Here is a 23,667-nt window from a genome sequence, read left to right on the forward strand (position 1 = left end):
ATTGCTTAAAATATGAAAGCGCTTAATGGCTACTGTCGCTCATCACATTATCTGTCAGCACGTTTTGTGGACTAGACCACTTCTGGACTTCATATTCACATATGACAGATGCCTTGTGTTTACAAAATTTGATCTATAAATTAAAAAGAATACATATAAATACAATGCATGGTATAAACATAGAATATACAAAAATGTATATAAGTATAAGGACAAACAATTAAAGTATCAATATTCAAATGTTGATATACAAATAAGATCAAAATATGGCTAAAAAGAGAAGCAAAAAAAAATTCCATCTCATGCATTCCCTCCAAAAAAGGATACTTACCAAAGCATATACTCCCGAGGAGAGATTAATGCATGCTCCTAGGCTATGGGGAGGCACATAGGAGATGGTCGTTCCTCGTTGGTCGTCTCTTATGTGCCTCCCCATAGCCTAGGAGCATGCATTAATCTCTACTTGGGAGTATTTGCTTTTGTAAATATCCTTTTTCGTAGAGAATGCATGTGATAGTTTTTTTTTTTTCTCTACGCTCCTCGTCCCTTCCCTTTAGGATGGGTTTTAGGCTGGATTCACACCTATGCATTTTTAGTGCTTTTTGCATTTTGCAGATTTGCACTACAGTCCATTTAACATGGTTTCCTATGGAACATGTTCTGTAGTGGAAATCTACAAAATGCAAAAAGCACTAAAACTGCATAGGTGTGAATCCAGCCTTAGCCCATATTTTGGACCTACAGCGGTTATAAAAATTCTACACACCCCTGTTAAAATGACAGGTTTCTGTGATGTAAAAAAATGAGACAAAGATAAATCATTTCAGAACTTTTTCCACCTTTATTGTGACCTATAAACTGTACAACTCAGTTGAACATCAAACTGAAATATTTTGGTGGAGGGAAGTAAAAATAAAAAAAAATAATAATTTGGATGCATAAGTGTGCACACCCTTAAACTAAAACTTTGTTGAAGCACCTTTTGATTTTATTACAGCACTCAGTCTTTTTGGGTATGAGTCTATCAGCATGGCACATCTTGATTTTTCAATATTTGCCCACTCTCCTTTGCATAAACACTCCAAATCTGTCAGATTGCGAGGGCATCTCCTGTGCACAGCCCCCTTCAGATCACCCCACAGATTTTCAATCGGATTCAGGTCTGGGCTCTGGCTGGGCTATTCCAAAACTTGAATATTCTTCTGGTGAAGCCATTCCTTTGTTGATTAGGATGTATGCTTTGGGTCGTTGTCATGCTGAAAGATGAAGTTCTTCTTCATGTTCAGCTTTCTAACAGAAGCCTGAAGGTTTTGTGCTAATATTAACTGGTATTTGGAACTGTTCATAATTCCCTCTACCTTGACTAAGACCCCTGTTCCAGCTTAAGAAAAACAGCCCAAAAGCATGATGCCACCACCATGCTTTACTGTGGGTATGGCATTCTTTTGGTGATGTGCAGTGTTGTTTTTGCGCCTAACATATCTTTTGGAATTATGGCCAAAAAGTTCAACCCTGGTTTCATCAGACCATAACATATTTTCCCACATGCTTTTGGGAGACTTCAGATGTGTTTTTGCAAAATTTTGCAAAATTTCTGAAATGATTTATCTTTGTCTCATTTGTTTACATCACAGAAACCTGACATTTAACAGGGGTGTGTAGACTTTTTATAACCACTGTAATTGTATATCGATATTGATATTTTAATTGTTTGGGCTTATTATTATGTACATTGTTGTATACTCTGTTTATACCTATAATAATAATACTAATTAAGGATAGCAGGCACCTCCATTTAAGGAGCATTCTTTCCTAATTTGGGGGCAGCAAGATGAGAGCGACAGTGGTGCAAATCTGCGGAGCAGCTATTTGGTCATATTGAGGTACTATTGAGTGAAAGTTCCCGAATGACAAGACCAAGCATTTGGCAGTAAAGTTCCATTGCCACTGGTCCCACCCTGGAGTAGGCTTGTTTTTATTACTTACTTTTCCTCTCAAGTTACTGTCCTCGAAGTTGATTGGAGAAATTCCTATTTGAACATACTGGTAACAATATTTCTAGGAATCTTCCAGGACAGCAAGCCTATTTCCAACCCTTCCTTTTTATATGTTACATTGTATAGACATATTTTTTTCCCTTTGGGCCCTGGTGGAGGCAGTCTGATTTATCTCAACTTTAGGGACAAGGGAATGGGAGGGATTTTGAACGGATTTAATTGTGTTTCCTATAGAAGGAGGAACCAATCATCTGTTAGGTTGGTGTCCTGAGAGATTCCTAGAAATACCATTATCGGTAAGTCTAAGTGGAAATATCAGTGCAAAGGCTAGGTGCACTCCAAAAACATCAGCTTTCCATATGAAATGTACACTCGCAACAAACTTTTCTTCTCCAGCACATCTCACTTTAAACCGGGATGGGACAAATCCCAAAGTCAGTTTAGCACTACCTTGAGTGCACTTACTGTATACTTGAAAGGCATCCTTTCATGTATAGGAAAAAACAATTGTTTTTTGCTTAACATTAACATATATCGAAGGGTCAAGTCAAAGTGCTAAGAGTGCCAGGGTCTGGTGTAGCCTGTGTTGCGTTTGTTAAAATATGATATATTTTTTTATATTAATCAGACACAACATTACATGGGACAATAGTGGTTGCTCATAGATTACTGTCAGGTTTTGGCTTGAGTAGATATTTCTCAAACAAATGCTGCTGCATACAATGGGTACGTAGATACCATTGTTGTATTCAATTCACAGTTTCAACAGTCCATTGTTTCTACAGCTGCAGTAAACAGGTATGTTTTCTGTTGTTTGGTAACTATGGTAAACAGCCTGAAACATAAAAGGGGGATTCAGGCATAAGCTGGGGCTATATCATCATGCTTTAAGATCAGAAGCCACTCATGATACAAGAAAGGTGCCTGGTCTCAAGGAGAATTGTTGCCAATGGAGATCACGAACATACAGTAACAGAAGATAAGTAACCTTTAAGTGTATTTGTACTGTTATATACCATAGGCTGTTCATTTGCTAGGCATTTTGCTTGTTTGGATAACTGTCAGGCTTGTATTGTATTCATAATATTGTAATAGTTTTGTATGTACAGCATCCTTGTATAGTAAAAGCACATTTACACACTGCAGAAGTCTCAGCTTCCTTGCTTATACCACAAAGTAACCTTGCTAGATAGATGCAAGCAAAACATTGCCAAACTCTATACTGTAAAATCCAAGTCACACTTGTCCAGTCCTTTGCAGTGCATTAAAGTGGATGTAAACCTGAATTTTTTTTTTTTTTTAATGTCATAATGTAGAGTATAAGATTTCCTATCATTTGAGCCCAGTCTTGCCACAAAGAGTTAATCCAGCTCTGAGCAATCCTCTTTTATTGTTCAGTGAGATAAATCTTGACAAACAGAGAAAAACTTTGTCAAATTCTCCCCCTTGCTGTGAGTGACAGGTGATTTACATATCTTGTGCACTAGCCTAAGAGACATGCATTATTTTTTAATTCCCTCCCACTCCTTTCTTCTGCTGCTCTGCCAGGATTGGATGTTCCACACCTCAGCATATTCTCAGCCCTGGCTGCAGACACTCCACTGGTCTGATGGGGGGGGGGGGTGTCTTTGCTGCTGGATACAGCTATACTACATTTTTATATATATATATATATATATATATATATATATATATATATATATATATATATATATATCTCTCTAGTCCCTCATATGTGATTTTATTGGCAGATAATTTGGTTTGCACACAGTGGAATGTGATATTCTTTACCTGTGGCAAAAGTTTGCTCTATATGCTATCATTACACAGAAGGAAATTAATAATTGTATTTATTTTGTATGGTTCAGTATATGCTCACAATTATTCACACATTTGGTGGTACACTATGCAATATTAGTAGTTTAATATTAGCGCAATTATCTATTTATAATGTGGTGTCAGTCGTTTCCTATTTTCAAATTTCATTTTTATCTTTTTTTTTTTACAGTTTTATTTTTATATCTTTATATATTTATTATTTTAGCCCTGTTGGGGGCTTTGGTGACATGTCAGGGGTCTAAACCGAGACCCCTGACATCTCCCATTTCAGACAGAGAAACGGACAGAGGATACAGATTCCCCAGTCCTTTTCTCTGCATTGTTGATGAATGGAGGGAAGACAGAGGCTCTTCTCCATTCATAAACTGAGCATAGCAACACACAGGTTACTCTGCTCAGTTATCACAGGACACAAAGCGATTGGTAACGAACGCTCTGTGTCCCATTCAGAAAAGCAAGGGGCCGGTAATTGATATACTGGCCCCTTTCTCCGCTCTCCATCCTTACAGATTCCCCCGCGCGCCCCGCCGCAGCCCGCGGTAGAGGAGAGGATTATAGAGGAGAGGGAAGCCAGCTGCGGGGAACGAGGGGGGGTGGAGGAGGAGGAAGGCAGCAGGGGATGTGGAAGACACGGAGGGGGACGGAGGAGTAAGCTTTCTTCTGCACATGCGCAGGAGTAACATGAGTGCGCTCTGCTTCGTCACAGAACGCGCTCTGTCACTCCTGCACATGCACTTCAGTCTTCCCTGGTACGAGGCTCATATTCAGAACACCGGCTGGCCAGGGGAGTGTAGCAGTGGGCGGAGGAGTCCTCTGATGTCACAACTCACCGAGCGCCGGAAATGAGAAATGCCCACCAATTCAGCGATATTGCGGGGCAAATCAGAGCTGAGGGGGTGAGTAATAAAACAAAACGATACAAGCAGGAGGCATATATATCATTATAGATATTAACTATGTTAATATCTTGCAAATGATGGTAGTGGGTTTAAATCCACTTTAACATTTGCGTTACAGTGGACCTAAATGTACCATTTTTTTTCCCCACATAATTATGTTACTATGTTATGCATTGCGATGTGCCACAGTAACAGGCAAATGCTGTGATGCCATTTGTTACAGTACTTGTGTGTTACTGCAAGGCATAGTTGTGAATGGGGCTAAGGTATAACTCTTCATGTTTTTTCCATGATGTTACTGTTGTGTACTAGAAAAAATATAAAATACATGCTTGCATTTATAGTCTTTTATACTATGTGACCTCTCCTTTCCCTTCCAGACTGTCTTCTCAATGCTTCACACTAACCCAGAAATTAAAATGCACCATCTCTTTTGCCATTTGCCAAAGTTGCAAGACTACTAATCCATGCCTGATACTGATTAGTGAATTTTGGCATCTATAATAATTTCCTAAGTTTCATTTTGTTTTCTGGTTACAGATTCCTGTTTATTTTTTCAACAACAATGGCAAAGATTAACTACAAAGGACTGCTTTTAACCTTCTGTTCAACAAATCAATCAACACCCATATTTCTTTGTGACCCCACTGGACCTCCTCATGACCGCAGGTACAGTTCTAAAGACTTTTGCATATATTTCTTGCATGTACAGTATCCCACAAAAGTGAGTAAACCCCTCACATTTTTGTAAATATTTTATTGTATCTTTTCATGTGACAAATGACACTTTGCTAAAATGTAAAATAGTGAGTGTACAGATTATATAACCGTGTATATTTGCTGTTCCCTCAAAATCACTCAACACACAGCCATTAATGTCTAAACCGCTGGCAACAAAAGTGAGTACACCCCTAAGAGAAAATGTCCAAATTGGGGCCAATTAGCCATTTTCCCTCCCTGGTGTCATGTGACTCGTTAGGCCTCAGGTGTGAATGGGGAGCAGGTGTGTTATATTTGGTGTTATCGCTCTCACTCTCTTATACTGGTCACTGGAAGTTCAGCATGGCACCTCATGCCAAAGAACTCTGAGGATCTGAAAACAAGAATTGTTGCTCTACATAAAGATTGCCAAGACCCTGAAACTGAGCTGCAGCACTGTGTATAAGATCATACAGCGGTTTAACAGGACAGGTTCCACTCAGAACAGGCCTCGCCATGGTGGACCAAAGGAGTTGATGGCACGTGCTCAGCGTCATATCCAGAGGTTGTCTTTGGGAAATAGATGTATGAGTGCTGCCAGCATTGCTGCAGAGGTTAAAGGGGTTGGGTGGGGGCTGAAACGATTAATCGATAATGAATATCATTGTCAACGATTTTTCATTATCGATTAGTTGGTCCGCACCTTCCTCCCTATCTGTCCGTTAAATAAATCCTCCTTTGTCCTCCTGTGTACAAGGCGCCGCCGTATGTGACCAGGCACGTCTGAGCCTCTCCTCGCTGACGTCAGCTCCCCACTGATCTTCTCAGCCCCGCCCGCTGCTGCCTCCAGGGAACAGAGAGGCAAGAAGCAGCCATGGGGAGAGCCGAGCTGTACATTGACTGTGAAAGGTAGCGGCTAATGTCTAATATAACAGTAAAAACTCAGTACATACACAGTACATGAGTTTTTATGACAAGTGCCCATCCTAAGTATTCCTGGGGGAGGGATTGTCCCATCATTGGTGTTCCGGCGGGTGGGTGGAATAGTAGTGCCCCATCATTGGTTTTCCTGGGAGGAGGGGGGAAAATAGTGCCCCATTGGTGTTCCTGGGAGAGGGAGGGGAATAGTGCCCCATCATTGGTGTTCCTGGGAGGGGGGGGGAAATAGTGCCCCATTGGTGTTCCTGGAAGGGGGCGGGGGAATAGTGCCCCATTAGTGTTCCTGGGAGGGGGAGGGGAATAGTGCCCCATCATTGGTCTTCCCGTGAGGAATAGTACCCCATCATTGGTGTTCCCAGGAGGAATAGTACCCCATCATTGGTGTTCCTGGGAGGAATAGTGCCCCATCATTGGTGTTCCTGGGAGGAATAGTGCCCCATCATTGGTGTTCCTGGGAGGAATAGTGCCCCATCATTGGTGTTCCTGGGAGGAATAGTGCCCCATCATTGGTGTTCCCAGGAGGAATAGTGCCCCATCACTGGTGTTCCCAGGAGGAATAGTACCCCATCATTGGTCTTCCCTTTGACTAGTGCCCCATCATTGGTGTTCCCGGGTGAAATAGTGCCCCATCATTGGTGTTCCCGGGTGAAATAGTGCCCCATCAATGGTGTTCCTGGGTGGAATAGTGCCCCATCATTGGTGTTCCCGGGTGGAATAGTGCCCCATCATTGGTGTTTCCGGGCGGAATAGTGCCCCATCATTGGTGTTTCCGGGCGGAATAGTGCCCCATCATTGGTGTTCCTGGGAGGAATAGTGCCCCATCATTGGTGTTCCCGGGAGGAATAGTGCCCCATCATTGGTGTTCCCAGGAGGAATAGTACCCCATCATTGGTGTTCCCAGGAGGAATAGTACCCCATCATTGGTGTTTTATTCTGCAGTTTGAGTGTAACACTCAGTTTTTTTCATTATTACTTTTAAGTAAACGGAAAAATGGCTTATTACATTTTTTTAATGATTTTATCCGATTAATCAAAGTAATCGAAAAAATAATCGGCCGATTAATCGATTATGACAATAATCATTAGTTGCAGCCCTAGCTCAGACCATACACTGCACGCTGCATCAAATGAGTCTGCATAGCTGTCATCCCAAAAGGAAGCCTCTTCTAAAGATGATGCACATGAAAGCCCGCAGTTTGCTGAAGACAAGCAGACTAAGAACATGGATTATTGGAACGATGTCCTGTGGTCTAATGAGACCAAGATAAACTTATTTGGTTCAGATGGTGTCAAGGGTGTGTGGCGCAACCAGGTGAGGAGTACAAAGACAAGTGTGTCTGAGAGTCGGTTCACACGGGGCGACTTGTCAGGCGACCTAGCCGCCTGACAAGTCGCCTCCCGTTCTGTACAATGGAACCGTTCTAAACGGAGCGACGCAAGTCACTCCGACTTAGCAGAAAGGTTCCTGTACTACTTTGGGGGCGACTTGCATAGACTTCTATACAGAAGTCGTCTTGCAAGTCGCCGCGGCAGTCGTGTGCAGGTCGCCTCGGTGAGGCGACCTGCAAGTCGTGCCGCTTCTAATGTGAACCGGCGCTTACCTACTGGCACTGTTGAGCTACAGTTTGTTGAGGGAACCATGAATGCCAACATGTATTGTGACATACTGAAGCAAGGCATGATCCCCTCCCTTCAGAGACTGGGCTGCAGGGCAGTAGTCCAACATGATAACGACCCCAAACACACCTCCAAGACGACCACTTCCTTGCTAAAGAAGCTGAGGGTAAAGGTGATGGACTGACCAAGTATGTCTCCAGACCTAAACTCTATTGAGCATCTGTGGGGCATCCTCAAACTGAAGGTGGAAGAGCGCAAGGTCTCTAACATCCACCAGCTCTGTGATGTCATCGTGGAGGAGAGGAAGAGGACTCCAGTGGCAACCTGTGAAGCTCTGGTGAACTCCATGCCCAAGAGGGTTAAGGTAGTGCTGGAAAATAATGGTGGCCACACAAAATATTGACACATTGGCCCAATTTGGACATTTTCACTTGGGGGTGTACTCACTTTTGTTGCCAGTGGTTTAGACAATAATTTACACTGTTATACAAGCTGTACACTCACTACTTTACATTGTAGCAAAGTGTCATTTCTTCAGTGTTGTCACATGAAAAGATAGAATAAAATATTTACAAAAATGTGAGGGGTGTACTCACTTTTGTGAGATACTGTATGTCTACTATTGTAATGTCAGTCTGGGTAGTGTAGAAGGACAGGAGATCTGTAAAAATGCTTACATGCTTCTCATTTATTGTTGTATGCACATGGCCAGATATACCACTAGGTATACTATGCACGTACCTTTAGAGCCCTTTCACACTGCGCCGCCCGGGCGTCGGCAGTAAAACGCCGCTAGCTTTAGCGGCGCTTTACCGTCGTTTTTGCAGCGGTATTTGGCCGCTAGCGGGGCGCTTTTAACCCCCGCTAGCAGCCGAAAAAGGGTTAAAACCGCTCGCAAAGCGCTGCTACAGTGGCACTTTGCCGGCGTTTCGGCGCCACTGCCCATTGATTTCAATGGGCAGGGGCGCTTTAGGAGCGGTGAGTTCACTGCTCCTAATGCACTCCAAGGACTTTTTCTGACGCCCTGCCAGCGCCACCGCTCCAGGGTTAAAAAGCCATCGGGCTTTCACACTGGAGTGAATGGAGCCGCTGTTTCAGGGCGCTTTGCAGGTGCTATTTTTAACGCTATAGCGCTCCATTAGGCTCCAGAGGCAAAGAGGTGACTTTTCCCCGTATAAATTTTTACCATAATTGGTGGGAATAACCATTTCCTATAAGATTACTTTTTTACAATATTTTATGCTGTAAGACCAGGAAAACAAGGAAGTGTCCTGCGTAAAAGATGTGACCTAGCAAAGGGAAGTTATTTAGGGCACCAAAACTTGCCTACAAGTTTTACAAGTGTAAAAGCATAAATAGAAAACCAGGGCCACGCAAATTCAAAATAAACAACAGGTTGTGAAAGAAAGTAGGAAAACTCCCCAAAATTATTTAAATATGTTAATGGTAAAAGTTCAGGTCTGAACATGCAGGCCCTCTGATATGGTTCAGAAGCATTTAGACAAAATAAGGCTCCATGCACACTGGACTTAAAAAAAACGTTGATTCTACAAGCGTTTGACTTTTTTTCTCCTGCCTCTAGAAGCACTTCCATTGTATTCTATGTGTCTTTGCACATTATGACTTCTACAGGCAGGAAAAAAACCCCTTCTCTATCGCGTTTTCTGGAGAAGATTAGGAGCTGTAAAAACGTCAGTCTCTCCTAAACTCCTCTTATCTCCTCTGAACGTCAAGTTTCAACGTTTTTTAGTAAAAATGCAATGCAGTGTGAAATGCATTCTGGTTATTTTGGGAGTAAAACTTTTGCAGAGGGGCGTGTAGTGCAAAAAACGCCTGTAAACTAAAATTCTTAAACTCTCATAGACTCACCTAAACTTTGTACAATATGCTTTCTATTTGTGTCTTTTATGCCACGTTTTTAAAGCTAAAAACTTTGACGTTTTTCTGCTCCTAGTGTGCATGGAGCCTTAAGGTGAATAAAGCATCGGAACCAGATGGCTTACATCCATGTGTCCTCAAAGAGTTGAGCTCTTTTACTTCAAAGCCATGGTTTCACATTTTTTTAGAGTCTTTAATGATTGGCTTGGTACCACTAGACTGGAGCAAGGCCAATGTCATGCATATATTTAAAATGAGATCAAAGTATTTGCAGACTGGCCAGGAAAATATTTGATAGTTTGATAAAAGACCACATAGAAGAGTTTTTGCTAGAAAACAGTATTTTAGGCAATAAGACAGTATGGATTCATGAAAGACCAAAGTTGTCAAACAAATCAGTTTTTTTTTCACGAGGAAGGAACCAAAAAACTTAAATAAAGGAGTGGATGTGAATATAGTCTACTTGGACTGTGCAAAAGCTCTATAAAAGATCTATAGGCTTAGTAAAAACAAAATAGTAGTAGAGAGGAAAATTCATCAATTCAGGGTTTCAAGGATGACCGGTACCCCAAGCTTATAGTGGAAGTCCACCCTAACACTTCTCACCCTGCAATCATTAATGTGAGCCAAGTTCAGTCTTATGTCTCAAAATGAAAAAATCCCAGGAAGTGAAAGGCCCCCCATGCAGAATACAGAAATAAGGAAGTAAGATTGTCCCTGAAAAACAGGAAGAAGCTGATCCTCCCTCCCCATTCGCCACTATATGGATGAATGACCTCAGACAATACTATTTCAATACATTTTTGGACTAAAATACCTAGTACAGGATTATAGGGCGGCCCTGAATAATTTACCTACTCAGTTTCATCAACTCCTAAACCAGCCAGCTGATAATACTTTGGGCTGATAGCAAAACAGGACTACACTGGGAGTATGTGAGTATTTTGTGAAGTTCTTATCCCTGGAGCTGTGTGTCAGTGTGACTGGTTGAATGGATGTATGCGCAGCTGCGATCCCTCTTAATGACAACGTTGTCTTTTTAATAATTGCTTTGAAAGGTATATACTTAGATTGTCATTTAACCACCTCAATACTGGGTACTTACACCCCCTTCCTGCCCAGGCCATTTTTCAGTTTTTCTCCTTCACTGATGGGCGCTGATGAGGTGGCACTTATGGGCGCTGATGAGGTGGCACTTATGGGCGCTGATGGGGTGGCACTGGTGGGCACTGATGGGTGGCACTGGTGGGCACTGATGGGTGGCACTGGTGGGCACAGATAGGCAGCACTAGTGGGCACGGATAGGTGGCACTGATGGGCATTGATGGGTGGCATTGATTGGCAGCAATGATGAGCATTGATGGGCACCAGTGATGGGCAGCACTGATAGCCAGCACTGACTGGCATCACTGATGGCCACTGATTTTTGGAACTTGTGGCACTTGTCCTGATTACATCCCTAGCTGGCGCTGATCGTCTCTCCTCCCCTCACACTCTTGTCAGTGTGAGGCGAGGAGCGCCGATTACCGGCATCTCCGTGTTTACATGTGACTGGCTGTGATTGCACAGCCGATCACATGGTTAAAGAGCCGCGGCTTTTTACAGAGATCGGGGTTGCGCCGTGTTGTTAGGATGTCGCGCTGCGCGCCCCTGGTCATTCTGGAGGGCCATCATATGATGTCCACCCAGAATGAGAGCCACTTGAAGGGCTTGAAGAGGTGTGTTTTTTCTACAAATAAAATTTATTGAAACCGTAGTGTCCTGCAATAGTGGCCTTCTTGGAGGATTTTTCCTTCTCTTTTTGTATATGTGTTTTCTGGTCGCATGGACTGCGCCATGTGGTATATACTACAAGGCGAAAGGTTAAGATATTTAATTAACTTACTTAAATTCCAAAGTATAATTTAATAACAGTCATAGTGGTAGATCCAGGCACCAAAATATATTTTTTGCAGGAAGAAGCTGATTGTCTGGCTTTGATTAGACTTTCCAAGCGACACAAATGGCTATACAGAAAATGAATAATGTCAAAGATAAAGCTATTTTACATATAATAATATTAATAATAATATAATATAATATAATTATTATTATTTTCCATGAAAAAATTTCATTTTTGACTGGACTTCCACTTTCAGTGTTACAACACTTACTTTTTAACCATATTTATAAAGGAAACCCACAATAAATGCTTAGGGGCCCCCGCTCAGGCTGACAAGGTCCAATGAGTTGGATGCCGCTGACTAATGAGGGTGCAGACTGGGTACAGGTTCGACAGGACCCAAGGTATTCTGTAGAAATAGGAAGAAATAGCCCGGCCACCACAAACTTTGCGTGGCCCGAGTGGTTATTTATTTATTTCTATTGGTTGAACTAGATGGACTTGTGCCCTTTTTCCACCTGAATAACTATGTGACTAACTATATAGCTATAATAAATCCATCTGTGAGTATGCATCTTTAAAGCATCAGTTACAAAAGAAAAAAAAATCAGCACAAGGAACATTACTTCTGACCAATGCCATGTGCTCAGTGTGCTGCTGTCTCCTCCTTTAGTATAAATCCTCCACCTCTGTTTTTTTTCACTTTCATCAGGTAAGCAGTATTGTCACCCCAGGTTGCTCTCTTTATTTGGACTATAAACACCTCCCATTCTCTTCATCTCTGAAGTTCAGTTAGATTTAAGTTCAGTTCATTAAGTTACAGAGGCACTGGATTTCTGGCAGGACCAACAGGTATATTTCTTTTTGTTTACAAAAGTTCTTTATTGGAAGATTAATTGACATACATGTAGTGGTAAGCAAATAAAAATGTATACAAACTTCACAGATAAACGCAACTGTATTTAAAATACCGAAATATCATCTTCAACACAGAACTCTGGGAATATTGTATACAGTGTGATGTACAATATACAGTGGGGTCAGAATAGAACGTTCCAGTGCTCTCATTTCCTGTCAAAGAGGTGGATAGTGTCATACAGGGTGTGATGAATACGGTCAAAGAGTTTAATTGTCTCCATCCTGGCGAAAACCTGTGACCAGGATACCGAGGAGGAATGTCAGTTTAGGACAGTCATCCAATGAATGGCTACAAAACATGTGTTTATCAATCTTTGGCACGGAACAGGAACATCCAGGATAGTAGTAAAAAAAATGCACATCTGTACCATCAATGTAAGCAGGTGACCAGCTATCTTAGATGCTCTCATGGCTGCTTGTTGCCAAAGTGGTTTAAGGTGTTTGCAGCTCCAAAAAATGTGGAGGAAGGAACCTGATTCAGGGCAGCCGCGAAAGCACAAGGGAGATACAGACGGGAATATGGTGTGAAGCTTAGTGGGTGTCATATACCATCTGGTATGTAATTTAATGGCGGTTTCACAGGTAGACATAGATCTTGAGTTTTTATATATGTTTTCCAACATCTCTTCCCACTCTGGGAGTGAGAATGTGAGATTAGTCTGCAATTCCCAACTGGTCATTGGGTTAGTTTTTTGGTCTAAGGATGCTTCTTTAAGAATCTTGTATATGCGTGAGATTACTCCTCTATCTCTGGAAGTGTGTTCACAAATGAGTTCAAATTGAGTGTTCTGAGTGCGGGACGATAGTGTCTATTGAGATAAAAATGTTGTATTTGGAGATATCGATCATGCTCAGATGGAGGTATATCGTGTTCGGTTTGGAGTTGGGTGAATGATTTAAAGTACGTGCCAGCTTTGAACCAAAGGTGGTTAGGCCTTTGGAACTTCATCTGGCCACACCGTCCCTATGTTGGAAAGCTGGGGGAAAGTCGGGGTCGCCTATAAAGGAGTAAAGAGGTGCAAGTGGGGAAGTTAATTTGAATTTGCCGTGGTAGAAGGACCATAGATGCCCTAGATACCGGGATTGGACTATGATATTGTTAAGGGGTGTTACATTACATGCTCTAATGGATCTAGTCCATAGCAATCCAGGAAGGTAATATGGGAACACTGAGTGCATTTCAAAATGTAGCCATGGGACATCAGCAATGGGGTATGCCATTGGGCGGTCTGGGTGAGTCTGGTCGCTAAATAATAATGCCATGAATCTGGGAGGCCCAAACCTCTCAGAGGTTGGGGTCTGTATAGCAAAGATTCCATACAAATGCCAAACAAATTGGTTTATGTCTCTTTTGAATGGAGTCTATATAGGACTTAGAGACGTAGATTGGAAGGGTCCTAAAGAAAAATAGTATTTTGGGCAAAATCGCTATTTTGATGGCTGTAATTCTACCCAAAAAGGAGGTTCAGTATGAGGACCAGGTCTTTAAAAGAGTTTTAATATGGGCAACTACTGGACTATAATTGAGGTGGAGAAGGTCTTGGAAAGTAGGTGTTAGCTGGACTCCCAAATAGCGGAATGACTGAGTGCACCAGGAGACGTCAAAGTGTTGTTGCAGGGAATTAGCTAAATCGTTGGGAATGTTGATGGGCATAGCAGTGCATTTGAACAGATTCATCCCTAGACCCGAGAATAAATTGGAATGAGTTCAGAAGAGACATTAAGTTTGGCAGTGCGATTAGGGGGTTTGTCAGGAACAGGAGGACATCATCCGCATAAAGGCTAAGTTTGAATTTTTCGGGTCCTTTACAATAGCCCTTAATGTCAACACTATTTGCAATGGCTCCAGACAAAGGTTCTATTGCCAGGGCAAATAGAAGAGGGGACAGAGGGCAGTCCTGTATCGTGCCTCTATGCCTTGTGTATGTCGAGGCTAAGGAGTAGTACCTGTGTAGAGTTTATGTTGGCGTCTTGGATAATGTTCGTAACTAACCTAATATTATCGGTAATTTGCCCACCCGGTATGAAGCCAGTTTGGTTTGGGGAAATAAGCGTGGTTATCACCGAGGCCAGTCTGTCTGCCAGCAACCTGCCAAATATTTCTAAGTCGTTGTTGATGACTGAGATGTTTTGAAAGTTTTGAGGGGCGGAATGATCTTTGTGTGGTTTCAGGATAAGGGACATATTGCCAAAAGCATCTCTGATGGAAAGTGGTGACCCTCCAAAATGTGATTATAGAGAGTGACTAGTTTAGGGGTCAGTGTGGAGGAGAATTTTTTTATAGTAAGTGGTTGTTGTGTAGGCATCTGGACCAGGGGCTGTGGATGATTTAAGGGACTTAATAATGTCTGCAATTTCTGAGCTAGTGCATGGGGCATTCAAGGTTTCAAGTTGCTAAGCAGACAGAGTGGGCAGCGACAAATCAGCAAACCAGGTTTGAGAGGCCAGGTCAGCAGCCACCGCTGGTTCGGAAAATAGCTTCTGGTAGTGGTTGACAAAGATACCAAGAATGTCATTGGGGTGAGATACCAAAGAGCCAGATGAGTTTCGCAGTTTATATACATGAGGTGGTTTAACCATGTGGTTAAGTTTTCTGGTGAACATCCAAGAAGCAGAGTTACTAAACAGCAGAAATTTAGCCTTGGACCACCTCAAAGCCCTTTCAGTATCTTCTGATAGTATTGTGTCTAATGCGCTTTTTTTGGAGTCGATTTGTTCGAGGAGATCGGGGGTGGACGATTGGTTATAGCGTTTGTACAAACGGTCTAGCATCTTAGTAAGGGAACGTAGATCAGCCAGTTTAGTTCTTGTCAGGGCTGGGCTCAGCCCTTCCTTCTCTGAGCTGGCCGCTCAGCTGTCGGCTAATTGCCAGCTCCCATCCCTCTCCACAGTTACCCAGCTGTTGTTGATTCTGCTCGTCAGTCCTGCCTACTTAAAGCAGTCCAGCTCACTTGATCTCTGCTTTCGCCTTTGTCAATATCACAGAGACTTTCTCCTGCGTTCCTGTGGAAGACGTGCTCGGCTGACGTCCCTTCTGGCTCCTGATCCTGCTTGCTGTACTACTACGTTTATCTCTGGCTCTCTGACATTTGCTTGGCTTACTACCCAATCCGATTACTGAACTCTGGCTTGTTTTGACAACGCTTACTCTGTTTACCTTATTAATATTATTAAACAAGTAACTTCACTTCTGTCTGGGTCTGATTTAGAGGTTGACCGATATGGGTTTTTCTCTGGCCGATGCCGATGTTTAGAAATCGCGGCGGTCGATGGGCGATATATGATGCCGATTTTTTTTTTTTTTTTTTTCTTTTCATGTCATAAAATCTAACAGACCTCTTTCACAATGGGGCGTTTTTCAGGCGCTTTTGGGCTAAAAATAGTGCCTGTAAAGTGCCCGCAAAACTCCTCCCCTGCAGTCTCAGTGTGAAAGCCCGAGTGCTTTCACACTTAGGTGATGCGCTGGCAGGATGTTAAAAAAGTCCTGCAAGCAGCATCTTTGAAGCGGTGTATACCGCTCCTCCACCACTCCTGCCCATTGAAATGAATGGGCACCGCTGCCGAAGCACCTGCAAAGTGATTCGGTAGCGGCGCTTCACGGGCGCATTTAACCCCTTCTTCGGGCGCTAGCTGGGTTATAAGTGCCCCGCTAGCAGCCGAAAAGCGCAGCTAAAATGACTAGCAGCGTTTTACCGTCAATGCCTACCCATTCCAGTGTGAAATCAACCCTAAGTAATAAGTGATACAGAAAATTTCTTAAATGTAAACATTTATTAAACAAAACAAACCTCCAGTCAGTTCACTTGTATGTATAATTTAGATAAAATAAACTATATCTTAAATATCAAATACACAAAAACAGGTAAAACTTTTGGACAAAAAAAATGGGCTAACTTTACTGCTTAGTTTTTTTTTTTTAAATTCATTAGCGTATTTTTTTTTTTTTAAATTGCATTTGAAATTCTGCTGCGCAAATACCGTGTGACATAAAATATTGCAGCAACCGCTATTTTATTCCCTACGTTCTCTGCTAAAAAAAATATATGTGACAAATGAGAAAACTCAAACCTATACGCCCTTCTCGAGTTTTCACCACTGCGCTCAAATGCCAGGCAAAGGGGTGCTAACCCCCTACAAAAAAATGTGAACAAACGTCCTAGTGAAATTAATACAAAGCTGCCACTTTAAAAGTAAACTGTACAAATCTTTCTATTGTTTCCAAGAGCCCATAAGCGGTCCCTGTGAATCAATGAAAGTGGCGCTAAATGACAGTGTGTGTACTGTCTAGTATAAGCTAAAGTGATCTAGTGCTGTAGCAAAAAATGTATATATATAAATCATAAGTGAAACAATCAAAAAAATCTCATCAGTGTACAAGTAAAAGTCGTGACAGTGCCTATGAAGGTGTACCATACACAGAGCAATTTATATCGCAAAATAATAACAAAAGTGAGATATGGGTAATTTAGTCCATAAAGAATCCATAGACAGGACACCGTGAAGGAAATGTGCAGTATCTGGAAACAGTCCACCAATTCTCTCAGTGCCAGTGATTCCTCTCCCCTTGAATTAAACACTCACCAGCTCAATATGCCTCACACTCTCGTGTTTTGGCAATAAGGCATGGGCATACTTTCTACCCACCATAGACAATATATAATATAGATTTAGTTAAGGAGCCATGATCATATTTATTTGAGGTCTCACTATTAGTTAGGGATAATGAGGGGTATGTTTAGGAAAATGTCCCGATTTATAGACCTGATCGGGCAGCGTATGGGTTGCATGGTTTGATCATATGTCACAAATTGTCAGGGCGAGTCCACTATGTAACACTTCCAGGTAAATGATTCTACATACCATACGGGGGATGTTCTAAAAATTAGGACGCATGTACACTGTCAACCAGGACTCCATGAATAAGGCTTATAATTTAAAGTTTCTTTCTCTGTTTTGCATTTTTTGATTTTTTGCAATCCGATCTATGCAATACATTTGGTCATATATGCTCCGGCATTCTTGAGACATTTTGTAATGAATATGCTCTCTGGTGAATGTGATAGGCCCAGCATCGCTGCTTTTGGGGGCCGCGGGGACATATGGGAACGTGAAGATTGATTTGCATGCAGCTACGTCGAAAGACGTGAGGGGTATAAGGGTAGGAGGTGCCGTACCGTACAGCCAATCCCATGAGGAAGTCAGGTATGACGAAACATGTCGGGGCGTGGCTGTACGGCATCTACCAGTAATAGTAAGTGACGGACGGGACGTGGTTGTGTATCTCCGTGCATCGGCGGGAGCCTTCGAAGGCGACAGAGGAGCTGCCCCCTGGACTTGTATGCCAGCAGGAGATCCACACCAGCAGAGTGTCAGCGAAGCGGGGTGAGAACCTATCCAACGCTGTTCTTTGAGGTCCGCCGTGACCCTCATTTCCACAGTGGTGCTGGGCGTTTCACAGAGGAGGATTGAGTTTGATTTGGATTTGATCTGCAGTGTCAGTTTGGCTTGAATCAAGAGTTTTTCTTGTGAGTGTAATGATTGAAGTTTTAAGTTGAATAAATTTTATATGTTTTACGGTATCACACTATTTTGAGTTTTCTTATACATTGAGGTGACACTTGGATAAATAAGGAATCTGGATCTTTTTACCTTCAATTGACCAACTATATGCCCATGCCTTATTGCCAAAACACGAGAGTGTGAGGCATATTGAGCTGGTGAGTGTTTAATTCAAGGGGAGAGGAATCACTGACACTGAGAGAATTGGTGGACTGTTTCCAGATACTGCACATTTCCTTCACGGTGTCCTGTCTATGGATTCTTTATGGACTAAATTACCCATATCTCACTTTTGTTATTATTTTGCGATATAAATTGCTCTGTGTATGGTACACCTTCATAGGCACTGTCACGACTTTTACTTGTACACTGATGAGATTTTTTTGATTGTTTCACTTATGATTTATATATATACATTTTTTGCTACAGCACTAGATCACTTTAGCTTATACTAGACAGTACACACACTGTCATTTAGCGCCACTTTCATTGATTCACAGGGACCGCTTATGGGCTCTTGGAAACAATAGAAAGATTTGTAAAAAAAATATATATATATAATTTTTGGGGGGTCTAAGTGATTTTCTAGCAGGAAATATAGGATTTTTACTTGTAAGCAACAAATGTCAGAAAAGATTTAGTTTTTAAATGGTTAAACTGAGAACTACACACAGAGTTCAGTTCATTGATAAGTAGAAACATTGTATCTTTTTAGCATCTTTTATCAGACTTGGCAGGCTGCTCAGAGAGGAGAGAAGTCGCTCCACTGAAAACTTCAGGCAACTTGCATTGACTTCTATTACAGAAGTCATTTGGAAGTCACGCTGAAGTTATAACCGGCCTTTTTTATCAGCACAATCGGCCGATGGCGATTAATTAAGAAACGCAAAATATCGGCCGATATATCGGTCGACCTCTAGTCTGATTTATGGTTCCTGATAGTAGGCGAAGGCCATGAATTCAGAAGATACAGTCAATCCATTTGTTGGTAATTTTTTTTCCAGATAGGATGAGCAAGATCACCGCATGGCTCAGTTTGCCATAGCGTTACAAACGCTCCTGAGTCGTGTGTGTGTGAACGAGTGCTCCACCCCCCCCTCCGTGTTCCCGGGCTGATCCCACAAGCAATCAGCTGAACTGATGACCAGCGAGATGTGAGTGACTGCTAAAACCTCCTCTCCGTTCCCGGGCCGACTTGACAAGCATACAGCTGAATTGAACTACTGACTAGCCGGTGTGAGTGACGGCTCCACTCCCCCCCGCTCCACAAGTGACGAGCGCCCAGCTGACTATGACGACCCGCAGACGAGCTGCACTACAGCCAGCGGGAAGGGGTCGGAGCCGGAGCTCGATGGATGGCATCCGAGCCTACCTGTCCCCCTGTGCCTCTGAGCATGGAGAGGGAAGACAGGCAGGGAGACACGACGCAAGGAAGCGCAGCGGAGCCAATACCACGGGCAGCATGGAAAGATCAGAGCGGGGGAACCCAACGAAGAAACCTGACACTCAAGAGGCAGGAGACGGTCCCGCAATACACGGTAGGAGATCCCCTACAGTAGGCAGGGGGAGGGAAAACCCCCGAACAAGCCCCCCCCGGGTGGTGGACGGAGTCCCAGGAAGAATCGGGAGGAGGAGGGGGCCGAAGAACAGGGCCACTTAAACCCCGGAGTAGGAACCCCGTTAGCGGACACTGACAAGCAGGTCCCACAAACACAGGATCAAGGTGTCTTGGACTATATGGAGGCTAATGGGGGGACATTAGAGGCCATACAATACACAGAGACTTGAGTTGGTGACAGTAGGGGAAGCCTCAGCCTCTATTATAGATCAAATGGCAACACAGAGCTCCCAAACGGCAGCAGAAGCAGAGTCCAGCCAGCTCCTGTTTGAATGCAATCAGGCCTCAATGTGTAACCAGTTGAGCCCAAAAAATGAGGATAGGAGGCCCCAGGGACTGAATGGACAGAAGGAGGACTCAGAGAGGGACATCTGGGAGCTATTGAGGTCCCTCCCTACCAAAAGTGACATTCAACAACTATTTAGCGCGGTGGAGCAGTCATGCTTACAAGCAGTGGAAAGTTTAAAGGAGGACATGTGGGATCTGGGACATAGGGTAAAGAAAGTTGAAAATAGTAGATGCAGTGGTGGATGTTCAAGACACAATTAAAAAGTATGAAGAGGCACTTAATTCGTATAGAGATCAGCTGGACGATTACGAAAACAGGGATAGAAGACAGAACATCCGTATAAGAGGACTGCCTGAATCAATTCCAACGTTAGAATTAGTTCCAATAACACAAATTTTTGGACAGATTATGGGGGACCAAGCACCTGAAGCCATAGAAATAGACAGGGTTCATCGGGTCCCACCACACAGTACAAAGGCTGAGATATCAAGAGATGTTGTTTGTAGAGTGCATAAATATGCAGTGATAGAGAACATAATGAGGATGGCCCGTAGTAAGCCTACGATTCTGTTTGAGGGTTTAAATATAGCATTGTACCCAGATATATCACGTCGGACTCTGTACCAGCGACGGTCAGTTCGACCTCCTGTTAGAGGCCCTGCGTGCAGTGGAGATTAAGTACCGGTGGGGGTACCCATTTAGTTTGACAGCCTCTAGGAACAGGAGAACAGCAACACTAAGAACTGAAGATGACTTAGAATCTTTTGTGGGGAAATGGACCTCCCTATGGTGGACTTTACAGATTGGAGAATACATTTTTTAGGTCCCCCCATACAGCGGTCTGAGTGGTTGCATGAAGTGGCTAGAAGTAAAGGCCAGGCCAATACGGACATGGCTCAAAGAAGACCCAGATAGTTGATATGATAAAAGGACTAAGTAGAGGAGGGGAGCTATATGGATTTAATAGAAACGAAGCATGGTGTTTTTTTTCTCCCCTTTTTTTCTTTTTAGCCTGCAAAAAGCAGGGAAGGGAGGTGACCGGTGCACAAGGGGTGTTTATCTGCACAGGCCTCCTCTCCGATTAGTGGATATACTTCAGGGGGGAGTTTTTTGGTGCGGAAGAGGATTATGTAAGGGTTTTTTTTTTTTTTTTATGGTATACATGAAGAGGTTTTTTTTTTCTGTTATGTGTTTAATGTCGGGTGTCTTCGTGGTTACTGGGGAGGGAGGATCAGCGGTAGAGAAGCCAGAGAAAGCAGGGTCAAAGGGACAATACTAGAGGAATGGTACAAGGAATCCTTGAGGATAATTTAAAAATGCAACATCATGGAGCAGATGTAGTTTTCTTACAAGAGACACATTTCAGGGGTAGCTCTATTCCCATTTTACCCCAGAACATAATGAATCAATGGTACCATGCAGTGTCACCAATTGCAAGGGCAAGAGGGGTCACAATTGCGTTTAAAAAATGCTGCCCATGGAAAACGGAGACCATACAGAGTGATCCAGAGGGATATTTTCTATTTGTGAAGGGTACACTGCATGGCGTGCGATACACGTTCGCATCAATATATGCACCAAATGAAGGGTCCGTTAATTTCTTGGTTAGAACATTAAGAAGATTGGAAGAATTTAGAGAAGGATGTTTATTGGTGGGCGGGGATTTCAATCTGGTGCTGGATCCAAGTATGGATACATCAACGGGTAGAACTGCCCTGTCCTTTAGAGCCACAAAGCAGGTTAAGCAACTTCTACGCTCCCAACACCTTGTAGACAGCTGGCGTGTATTGCACACGGGAATTAAGGATTTTAGCTACTACTCGAAAACACATGATATGTACTCGCGGTTGGACCTTTTCTTGGTGGACCGATTTTATCTGGAGAACGTCCTCGCGAGTACAATTGAACCCATAACTATGTCAGACCATGCCCCATTAATCCTGACCTTCTGTCCGATTCAAATGGGTCATTTAGAGCGAACATTGCGCCTGAATGAGTCATTATTGGACAAGGAGGATATAGTGGAGAAGCTAGGTATTAAAATAAAAGAATATTTTGAAATAAATAGGACCGAGGAAGTGTCAGACCAAGTGGTGTGGGAGGCCCATAAAACAGTTATTAGAGGGGACCTGATAGCTTACGGATCATATATAAAGAAAGAAGGTAAAAGAGAGATAAAGGAACTGCTAGAGAAAATTAATATTTTGGAGGTGAAACATAAAAAATATCTCGACCCCGTAGACAACAGGCGCTTGGAGAGTTTACGAGCAGAGCTGTCACAGTGCTTAGAGAGAGTAAAAAATAAAACTAGGTTTTTTGCGAATAGGGCTTATGAACAAGGAAATAAGTGTGGACGGCTATTGGCTAAACAACTTAAAAGACAACAAGATTCCAGACATGTTCATAGCCTAATGGTTCAGGGTAAGAAGGTGATTGAAACGAAAGCTATAGCGGCGGAATTTGCTAAATTTTATGAGGCGTTATATAATATTCCCAGGACAGATACTCTGGTAGGAGGGGACAGAGAGAGGAATGGTAGGAAAGAGATATGGGATTGTATTAAAAAAACATCAATGCCCACATTATCCCAAACAGTTATAGATGAAATTGAGCGCCCAATTACAGTGGAGGAGTTGAGAAGAGTGATAGCAACTTTGCCCCTGGGGAAGAGCCCAGGACCAGATGGGCTGACAAACTTATATTATAAAAAATTCCTTCCAGTATTAGTAACACCACTTTGTAACTATTTCAACTCAATTAACGCTTCTAATCCACTATCGCCAGAAGCTCTTTTGGCGTATATAACGGTATTGCCAGAAGGAGGGAAAGATCCCCAATTTTGTGCTAACTACAGGCCTATCTCTTTGCTCAACTCGGACACCAAACTGTTAGCAAAGATTCTGGCCTTGAGGCTTCAGGAGTATATTGGGGACTTGGTTCATCTGGACCAGACGTGGTTTATGAAGAGACATGAGGCGAGGGACAATACTACCCATGCACTTCACGTTCTCCACTGGATGCAGTCTGGCCTAGATAAGGCCCCAAGGATCATGCTGTCAATGGATGCCGAAAAGGCGTTTGACAGGGTGAATTGGGGCTTTATGAGAGAAGTACTGAGCTGGGTAGGCCTGGGGGAACGAATGATGAGATGGATAATGTCTCTGTATGCAGAACCAAGAGCAAGGATCAAGGTAAATGGCACACTGTCGGACTGCTTCAGTATACGAAACGGCACGAGGCAAGGATGTCCATTATCCCCCTTAATATTTGCGATAACATTGGAGCCATTTTTATGCAAAATTAGGAATAATAGGGAGATAACGGGGACGTGTATCGGCTCTGTGGAGCACAAGGTAGCAGCATATGCGGACGATCTCCTTTTTTTTCTTTCCACCCCTCAGACATCTATAGCTGCACTTATGGTGGAAATAGAAAAATTTGGTACCCTATCTAATTTTAAAATTAATTTCGAGAAGTCGACCATCCTTCCTAATCATGTTCCGGCAGCAATGGAAAGAACATTGAGATATGCA

General features: G+C 42.8%; 1 protein-coding gene across 3 annotated transcripts in view; it reads left to right on the plus strand.

Moving 5' to 3' along the window:
- LOC141140471 (interferon-induced, double-stranded RNA-activated protein kinase-like) overlaps positions 1 to 23,667 on the plus strand; it is a 303,555-nt gene that overhangs the window by 41,272 nt on the left and 238,616 nt on the right. For all 3 annotated transcript variants that reach the window (XM_073627694.1, XM_073627692.1, XM_073627693.1), the window contains one exon: positions 5,276 to 5,404. In XM_073627694.1, coding sequence (XP_073483795.1) covers positions 5,301 to 5,404 — 104 coding nt within the window. In that variant the 5' untranslated portion in view covers positions 5,276 to 5,300. The remainder of the gene's footprint in view (positions 1 to 5,275; positions 5,405 to 23,667) is intronic.

The sequence above is a fragment of the Aquarana catesbeiana genome, linkage group LG04 (genome assembly GCF_042186555.1).
Source record: "Aquarana catesbeiana isolate 2022-GZ linkage group LG04, ASM4218655v1, whole genome shotgun sequence".
NCBI classification, from domain to species: domain Eukaryota; kingdom Metazoa; phylum Chordata; class Amphibia; order Anura; family Ranidae; genus Aquarana; species Aquarana catesbeiana.